Genomic DNA, 10,321 nt, shown 5'->3' with positions numbered 1-10,321 from the left:
AACAATAATATTTACTAAGGCATATACTTAACTCTGGGCTTTCCAGATGGTTCAGTGGTAAAGAATCCGCCTGCAGTGCAGGAAACACAGGTTGTGAAGATCCCCTGGCAGGAAATGACAGCCCACTCCAGTACTCTTGCCTTGCAAATCCCATGGACAGAGGAGCCTGGTGGGCTACAGTCCATGGGGTCAAAAAAGAGTCAGACACAACTCGGTGACTAAACAGCAACTGCAGCAATCAACAATAATACTTAACTGTATTGAAGAACAGTCGGAAAAAGCATAATAACATGAAAAACTATGTAGGAATGAAATAAAACTATACATTTTTCTAAATTAGCTACTAATAATAAGCCTAGCATCTACCTTGAATAGTTAATGCAGACTCAAAATATATTAGTTAATCCTAATAGCTGACTGAACATATTAAGAAAAAATAAAAGAGGATGATTAATACCATAACCTATAATACACAGAGAAAAATGAATGTAAAATAAGTTATATATCCCAAATACTTTAGTTTATAAAGCCTAAAGATGAAAAGTAAGGAAGTTAATTTTTATCTTGATAAATTAGAAGAACAGTTTTGAAAAAACGAAGGACTTCCCCAGCGGTCCAGTGGTTAAGACTCTCTGCCGTCAGTGCAGGGGGCAAAAGTTCAATCTCTGGTTGGGGAATTAAGATCCCGTATGCTATATGGAGTGGCCAAAGAGTAAATTAATTAAAATTTTTAAAATAAATTAATTTTAACAAATAAACAAGTGAAACTAAGAATAGAAAATTTTAAAAGATTAAAATCTTTAAAATCTTTTAAAATTTTCTATTCTTAGTTTCACTTGTTTATTTGTTAAAATTAATTTATTTTAAAATTTTAGAGAATACGGTAGGAACCTGAAACGTCTTGAAATTGTCTGAAGAGTCTTCAATCACTATGTCAAGCGACACAGATATTTCTCTTTCTTCATATGATGAAGATCAGGGATCTAAACTTATCCGAAAAGCTAGAGAGGCACCATTTGTCCCCATTGGAATGGCAGGTTTTGCAGCAATTGTTGCATATGGATTATATAGATTGAAGAGCAGGGGACATACTAAAATGTCTGTTCACCTGATCCACATGCGTGTGGCAGCCCAAGGCTTTGTTGTGGGAGCAATGACTCTTGGTATGGGCTATTCCCTGTATCAAGAATTCTGGGGGAAACCTAAACCTTAGAAGAGGAGATGCTGTCTTGGTCTTCTTGGTGGTGCTTGCTTTAGTTAGACATCTCATATTGAGGTTATATGTTTATGCTGAAAATAAATTGTTTGGGTCAGACAAGAACATGGTAATTTGAAAATTGGCCTCCTTTCTTGCAGGCTTGGTTTGCCTGGTGACCAAATTACTGGTGACTAGTTCACTAGCTAGGTCATTCAGGGGAGTCAGACCAGCACAAAAGAAACATGTCACTTTTAAATACACTTGATAGTGGTACCTGTCCACCTTCTTAAACTCTTCTGTTGAAATTAGTTCTAAAGAAGACAACATGCCAATCCTGAAAATGCTCCCAGTTGCTGCAGAATATCATATGCTTTTGATGTAATGTAGGAATCCTATTTACCCCAGTTAATGTAACTTTCTGACGGCCTTGTGGACTGAGTACTGTTTTAAGGGCTGGTTGGCTCTTGAGGAACCCTTTCAGAACAGTGCATGGAATACAACATTATAAACCTCCCTGCAAGTCTGTGTGTGTTTTTAAACCAAAACTAAAAAGCTGGTAACAGAGCCACTTTGAAGTAGTATTTATTTTAGAATCATAAACATGAGAGTAACTTAACTTGTGGATCCCTTTTAGCTCTTTAGTAATTGCAGAATTATATTTTGCTGCTGTTATATTAGAATAATTTTAAATTATTTTGAAACATGTATTTTAAGTGCTAATGCAAAGGTAAATGAAAAACACTTTTTAAATGTGTGCAGTATGTTTATTTTCTCCAAAAGTATCATCAACTAAATAAAATCCCTACAATGGAAGTCATTGATGAGCAAGCTGGTTTGGTCAGACATTATACAAACTTTGGTATATCACAGAATGCTTTGTTGTACTTGTGAATTCTCGTCTAACCTGAATTTACATTCCATGGTGATAACATGGTAAATGTAGTGTTATTAAAGTAAATGAACACACACACACACACAAATTTAATTAATTTACTCTTTGGCCACTCCATATAGCATATGGGATCTTAATTCCCCAACCAAAATATAAAACAAAAACTATTCAAAAAACTAAATAAATCTGAAATATGATGCTTTGATAAGATTAATAAGAGACTAACTCCATGAAGATTTAACAAGGCAAAAAGATAGTGAGCTTGAAGGGCAAGATCAGTAATGAACTAGGAATCAGAAGAGCACATACAGAAGAAAGTAGGGCTTAGAGACAAACACTGTGCACTATATATGGTAGTAAGTTTGAAAATTGAGGAAAAATTATATCTTAGCGAAATACGAGTTACCAGAGTCAAGTCTAAAAAATAGGAGACACTGAATAAGCCAGTTACAACTGCCAAAATTGTGAGGTTTTAGAGCTTTTCCATTGAAAAGAGGGATTCACAAATGAGTTTTTGTCTCCTAAAGAACAGATAATTCCAATATTGTTTACAATATTCCAGACCATGGGAAAAACTAAACTAAAAACTCCTAATTTATTTTATGATTATAACATACCACAAACGTGACAAAAGTAATGCCAAAGACTAATATGATTTAGAGTAGATATGTAGCTATAACCAAAAAATTAGTGGAAACATACAAGAATTACAAAAATACATGTGCAGTGCCTTATCAGGTCTGCAGGATTTTTTCAATTTGGGAAACTGTTTAGGACATTTTACCATAGCAACATATTAGAGAAGAAAAACTATATGAATGAATAGATACAGTACATGATAAAAAAAAAATTCCATGCCTGTTAATAAAATCTCTATCTAGAACAGGAAAAATTTTGTGCAAAATTAATAGAATTCTTGTGACATTTTGTTGCTACAGAAACTTGCATTTCATTAAATAAAATAAATGTTGCCCCTGGAAGTAAAGACAGTTGATTACAAAAGAACCCTGGGGCTTTTAACTTTATTTCAATGTCACTTTAAAATATTAAAGATGGAGCATTAATTAAACATAGTGAAGTAAGATTTAAATATTAACTCGCAGACAACCAAGAGTTGTGCTTAAAGGAGAATGAGAATTAAAACCTTGGGATTGCTTGGGGAGCTTAATTCACACTCTAGTATGTACTTTAAGACAGTATTTTCCTCAAATAGGTATGAGTTACACAGTTATTTTTGAAAAAATATATAGTGCAAGAGGCCAATGTTTTCCATGAAAATGTATAGATCTGAGGTTTTTTTCACTTCCTCATTTAATATTTTGTATTAATAGATATAGGGTGGGGCAACTGCAGTGGTAGTCATTTAATATCAGAGAATGTTTCCCTGATTTGGACTTAGAGGCATTGTGTTTTGAATATCAACTATGGAGTTAAAAAGAAAAAATCAAGAAACTTCATTCCAGTTTGTTCCTGTATACTTTACTAACTAGAGTGAAGGATGTCTTTCCTTCATGTCTTTGTACCTTCAAATCTAGGGGAAAAAAAGGTGTCTCAACTACTGGTTGGTAATTCTAGTCCAACATTTTTTTTCAGCCCTATTTAAGCACTGTCAGTAGACGTCAGTTGAATTTAATGTTGCTTTGATATCACAAATTATACTCACTTTGAGGTTACTTGCACATCCACTTGCTGTGATGTAAGTATGTTAGAAGCCTATTTATAATCACAGAACATTCATGGAATTAAAAAACCAAAATGTTAACTCACTCTTTCATGAAATAAAGAAAAAAATTGATTAAACCATTCAAAAGATACTATAACCAGGACAGTCTAACAAAATGAGATGGGAATATCACCCTTTTCCATTAAAAATAAATAAATCTTCCTAAAAATTTAACTTGTAAAATGTAAGCTTCCAAATTGTATATCATCAGCTTTATTCATCTCACTATGAAATTACTGTCTGCTCCTGAAAATAATTATCCAGTGGTACCAATTATACAGGCTTCCCCAGTGGCTCAGCAGTAGAAGTATCCACCTGCAAAGCAGGAGATGCAGGAGACACAGGTTCTACCCCTGGGTCGAGAAGATCCCCTGGAAGAGTAAATGGCAACCCGCTCCAGTATTCTTGCTGGGAAAATCCCACGGGCAGTGGAGCCTGGCTGGCTACGGTCCATAGGGTCAAATGAGTGAGACACAACTGAACACACACACATTCGCGCACACACCAATCATATATTCTTAGGGACAGTGAATTAGACGTTATTAGAGATTATAAAAGCAGTCTTTTTCACAACATAATTTATAAGGACAGAAATAGGGAATTTTAGTTTCTGAAATCTTGATTTAACAATGATTTAAGGACTTGTGCTCAACCCCAAGGTTAAGAAGCAGGCACACTCTCCCTTCTCTGGAGAAATATACTGTCTACATAGATACAGACATAAAACTCAAAATTATATTGGGGTAAGCAGAGAAGAGTGATGTCAGCAAAAAGACAGAATAGATATTTTCAGCACTCATTTGTTAGAATTAACAAATGATCTCAATAAAGTTGCAGGATACAAAATCAACGTATATAATTCAGTTGCACTTTTGTACACCAACAACAAACTGGTCAAAAAAAGAAATTAAGAAAACCATCCCATTTACAGCAGAATCAAATAGAATAAAACACTCAGGAATACATTTAACCAAGGAGATGAAAGAGCTATATGCTGAAAGCTATTAAACATTGATAAAAGAAATTAAATAATACGCAAATAAATGGAAAGATATCCTATGTTCATGGATATAAAGAAATAACATTGCTAAAATGCTAATACTTGATCCTGAATTGCCAAAGCAATATTGAGGGGAAAAAAAAAAAGCTGAAGATATCATACTCCCTGACTTCAGAGTGTACTATAAAGCTACAGTAATCAACAGTTTGGTACTGGTGTAAAAACAGAGACACAGATCAATGGAATCAATAGAGAACCTAGAAATAAACCCACACACTTATGGTCAATTAATCTATGACAAAGGAGACAAAAATATACAATGGGGAAAAGGCATTCTCTTTAATAAGTGGTTCTGGGAAAATCAGACACTTACATGTGAAAAAATGAGATTATATTTTCTCACATCATATATAAAAACAAACTCAAATGCATTAAAGATGTAAATTTAAGAGCTGAAACTATAAAACTCCTAGTAGAGAATATAAGCAGAGCACTCTTTGACACAAATTGTAGAAATGGTTTTTTGAATCTGTCTCCTAAGACAAAAGAAATAAAAGCAAAAATAAGTAAATGGATCCTAATTAAACTTAAGCTTTTGCACAGCAATAGAAACCATCAACAAAATAAAAACCTACTGAATGAGAGAAAATATTTGCAAATAATATGACTGACAAGAGTTTAACATCCAAAATATACAAACAGCTCATACAACTCAATATCAAACCAAACAACAAAAAACCCGATTGAAAAATGGACAGAAAATAAGGAAACCTTCTTATTTACAATAACATTAATGAAGCTATGAACCTGAAGGACATTATGGTAAGCAGAATAAACTGAAGCCAAAATTTAAACACCGAATTATCTAACAGTCAAACTCATGAGAGCAGAAAATTGAACGACAGTGGCTAGGGGCTGGAGGGTCGGGGAAATGGGGAGATGTTAGTCAAAGGGTATAAAGTTTCAGTTAGGCAGAATGAATAAACTCTGGAGAGCTGATGTCCAGTATGGTGACTCTAGTTAATAATACTGTATTGTATACTTGAAATTTGCTAAGAGAGTAGATCTTAAGTGTTTTCACCACCACCACCACAACAAAAATAGTAATGATGTGAGGTGACAGGTATGTTAATATGATTGTGGTAATCATTTCACAATGTAGACTTATAAAAAATTTCACATGTTAAACGTTAAGCATACACATTTTTATTTGTTCATAATAACTAAACCAAACTGGAAAGATACTGAGAAAAGATCTGTGGTATAAATTTGTATGGTATTAGTTCAGTTCAGTTCAGCCGCTCAGTCGTGTCCGACTCTTCGAGACCCCATGAATCACAGCACGCCAGGCCTCCTTGTCCATCACCCAACACCCTGAGTTCACTCAGACTCACGTCCACCGAGTCAGTGATGCCATCCAGCCATCTCATCCTCTGTCGTCCCCTTCTCCTCCTGCCCCCAATCCCTGCCAGCATCAGAGTCTTTTCCAATGAGTCAACTCTTCACACGAGGTGGCCAAAGTACTGGAGTTTCAGCTTTAGCTTCATTCCTTCCAAAGAAATCCCAGGGCTGATCTCCTTCAGAATGGACTGGTTGGATATCCTTGCAGTCCAAGGGACTCTCAAGAGTCTTCTGCAACACCACAGTTCAAAAGCATCAATTCTTCGGCGCTCAGCCTTCTTCACCATCCAATTCTCACATGCATACATGACCACAAGAAAAACCATAGCCTTGACTAGATGAACATTTGTTGGCAAAGTAATGTCTCTGCTTTTGAATATGCTATCTAGGTTGGTCATAATTTTACTTCCAAGGAGTAAGCGTCTTTTAATTTCATGGCTGCAGTCACCATCTGCAGTGATTTTGGAGCCCAGAAAAATAAAGTCTGACACTGTTTCCACTGTTTCCCCATCTATTTCCCATGAAGTGATGGGACCGGATGCCATGATCTTAGTTTTCTGAATGTTGAGCTTTAAGCCAACTTTTTCACCCTCCACTTTCACTTTCATCAAGAGGCTTTTTAATTCCTCTTCCCTTTCTGCCATAAGGGTGGTGTCATCTGCATATCTGAGGTTATTGATATTTCTCCCGGCAATCTTGATTGCAGCTTGTGCTTCTTCCAGTCCAGCGTTTCTCATGATGTACTCTGCATATAAGTTAAATAAACAGGGTGACAATATACAGCCTTGACGTACTCCTTTTCCTGTTTGGAACCAGTCTGTTGTTCCATGTCCAGTTCTAACTGTTGCTTCCTGACCTGCATACAAATTTCTCAAGAGACAGATCAGGTGGTCTGGTATTCCCATCACTTTCAGAATTTTCCACAGTTCATTGTGATCTACACAGTCAAAGGCTTTGGCATAGTCAATAAAGCAGAAATAGATGTTTTTCTGGAACTCTCTTGCTTTTTCCATGATCCAGCGGATGTTGGCAATTTGATCTCTGGTTCCTCTGCCTTTTCTAAAACCAGCTTGAACATCAGGAAATTCATGGTTCACGTATTGCTGAAGCCTGGCCTGGAGAATTTTGAGCATTACTTTACTAGAGTGTGAGATGAGTGCAATTGTGTGGTAGTTTGAGCATTCTTTGGCATTGCCTTTCTTTGGGATTGGAATGAAAACTGACCTTTTCCAGTCCTGTGGCCACTGCTGAGTTTTCCAAATTTGCTGGCATATTGAGTGTAGCACTTTCACAGCATCATCTTTCAGGATTTGAAATAGCTCCACTGGAATTCCACCACCTCCACTAGCTTTGTTCGTAGTGATGCTTCCTAATGCCCACTTGACTTCACATTCCAGGATGTCTGGCTCTAGGTGAGTGATCACACCATTGTGATTATCTGGGTCATGAAGATCTTTTTTGTACAGTTCTTCTGTGTATTCTTGCCATCTTGTCTTAATATCTTCTGCTTCTGTTAGGTCCATACCATTTCTGTCCTTTATCCTGCCCATCTTTGCATGAAATGTTTGTCTACATATCTATTATATATATGGAATATTATTCAGCCATGCAAAGAATGAAATCCTGTATTTATGACAACATGGATTGACCTAAAGGGTATTATGCTAAAGTGAAATAAACCAGAGAGAGAAAGACAAATATTCTGTTATCACTTATATGTGAACTCTGAAAAATAAAACAAATTTAACAAAACTTAAACAGTCATAGAGACAGAGAGCAAATGGTAGTTGTCAGAGGGGAAGGGGTAGGAAGAGGAAAGAAATAGGTCAAAGGGGGACTAAGAGGTCCAAACTTTCAGTTACAAAGTCACTGAGTCACAGGTATGAAATGTAGAGTCTGGAGTGTAGTCAGTAATCATATGATACTTTTGTATGGTGACAGAGGGTAACTAGACTTAATGTGGTGATCACTTGGTGATGTATAGAAATACATTTCTTGTTTACCAGGAAGTAACATAGTGTTAAAAGTCAATTGTGCTTCAAAAGTGAATAAACAAACATTCATAGAAAAAGAGATCAGATTTGTGACTACCAGTGGTGGAGGGTGAGTGAAGGGGGGATTGAATGAAAGTCATTAAAAGGTACGAACTTCCAGTTATAAGATTAGTAAGTACTAGGGATATAATGCACATGATAATTATAAATAACACTGTTATTTATATGCAATATATGAAAATTGTTAAGAGTAAATCCTAAGAGCTGTCATCACAAGGGAAAAATATGTGTCTGTATGAGATGATGAATGTTCACTAAACTTGCTCTGGTAAACATTTCATGATGTTGGTTTGCCAAATCATTATGTTGTACATCTTAAACTTATCCAGTGCTGTATGTCAATTATATCTCAATAAAACTAGATGGAAAAATCATACTAGAAGATAGGGCTAAAAAGAAAAAGAGTAGTGCTATAGCAGTATAAGGATGTCCCATACCATATTGGAATATGCTTATTCTTTTTTTAAAGATTTTTTGAACCACTTTTAAAGTCTTTATTGAATTTGTTTTACGTTTTTCATTTTTGGCTGTGAGGCATGCGGGATCTTAGCCCCCTGGACAGGGATTGAACCTGCACCCTGTGTGTTGGGATGCAATCTTAACCACTGAACCACCAGGGAAGTCCTTGGAATATATTCATTCTATAGAGTGACCTTGAGCAAATTATCCAACACCTATAAACCTATCTGATTGTTTGAAAAATGGAAATAATGATACCAAACTTTATGATCTTCTGAAGCTTAAAGATAGTGTGTGTAGCATCTAACACTCTACTCTGGCATTTAGTGTTAACTTATGAATGATACATATTGTGTATATTATTATTAGTTGGGATATGGCTGTGGCTGCTGTAAGAGGTACCCTAAAAGGCCAGACCTGAAACTGACCATATCATCTCATATGCAGAAATTAGTCTCTATCCTGAGCAGTTACCTGTACCGCGCTATGCTGTGCTAAGCCGCTTCAGTTGTATCTGACTCTTTGCAACCCTATGGACCGTAGGGCACCAGGCTTGTCTGTCCATGGGATTTTCCAGGCAGGAGTACTGGAGTGGGGTGCCCTGCCCTCCTCTTGGGGGTCTTCCCCAGCCAGGGCTCGTAGTGGTGTCGCTTGCATCGCCTGCATTGGCAGGCAGACGTTTTACCACTGCAGCACCTGGGAAGACCAAGAATGTGCTGTAGGAGCCACCTTTTGATTAACATCGGAGCAGAAAGTTCTCTACCACAGTTATTCTTTCCCATTGTTAAGGAAATTTAAGACTGGATTCTCAAATATTGTTACCTCAAGCAAATGAGATTGAATGGTAATTGTATATTTCTCTTGCTAATTGTGCTTTTCAGACACTACATCAACCAGAGATATGAGAAAGGAAGATTATTTATTCAAAAATGTGTTAATTAGTACAGAGAGAAGAAGAAGACCTGTGTATTATTTATAGTCCAATGGCTCATAACTTTGAATTAACTTCAAATATTTATGATCAGCTGAAATTAATGATGGCCTTTTAAAAGGAAATTTATATTTCACAAAAAAAAGTCTGTAAGTTTAACAAAAGTCCTACAAGGATGATAAAATTATATAAATTGAAAATATATACATTTATATTTAGTGAGCTGGGAACTGTAGTTTCATTCAGGATATACCCAAATCTAGATTAATTTGATTTTTAACTGTAGAGTTCTCCTAAAAGTGATAACCAGCAATTAAAACAGGCAGGTTTCTATATTTCAGAACAAGATCTAACATTAAAGCCCTAATATTATAGTTGAGAAATTCTTTATTTCATTTATAAGGAAAAATAAATATCTGGTTTAGAAAGTTTGAATAATCAAATACTTAAAAATACAATACAAACTAAGGATAACACTCTAAACAGATCCTTTCATTGCACCTCTTTCTTCTACACACAAAAAAATCATTGCGTGCTATGTTATTTCACATAGAAATGCTCTGGTTTTAAAATGTGTATGTTACTTTTAAGAAAAAAGTATGAAGGTATTATTTATAAAAGGAATACTTAATATTCAAAATTGACATTCCAAAGGTTAAAAAT

The 10,321-nt window shown here is 35.6% G+C and overlaps 1 protein-coding gene across 1 annotated transcript; it reads left to right on the top strand.

Annotated features, from left to right (window-relative positions):
- The first annotated feature begins 874 nt into the window (after window positions 1-874).
- Window positions 875-2,164, top strand: LOC100337355 (HIG1 domain family member 1A, mitochondrial). The gene has a single exon (XM_005224051.4). It carries the CDS (start codon window positions 932-934, stop codon window positions 1,211-1,213), a length of 282 nt encoding a protein of 93 aa, XP_005224108.1. The 5' UTR covers window positions 875-931; the 3' UTR covers window positions 1,214-2,164.
- Window positions 2,165-10,321: the final 8,157 nt, after the last annotated feature.

This window comes from Bos taurus, chromosome 24 (genome assembly GCF_002263795.3).
Source record: "Bos taurus isolate L1 Dominette 01449 registration number 42190680 breed Hereford chromosome 24, ARS-UCD2.0, whole genome shotgun sequence".
In the NCBI taxonomy this organism is placed as follows: Eukaryota; Metazoa; Chordata; class Mammalia; order Artiodactyla; family Bovidae; genus Bos; species Bos taurus.
The sequence above is the reverse complement of the archived record's forward strand: the minus strand, read 5'-3'. Positions and strand labels throughout refer to the sequence as shown.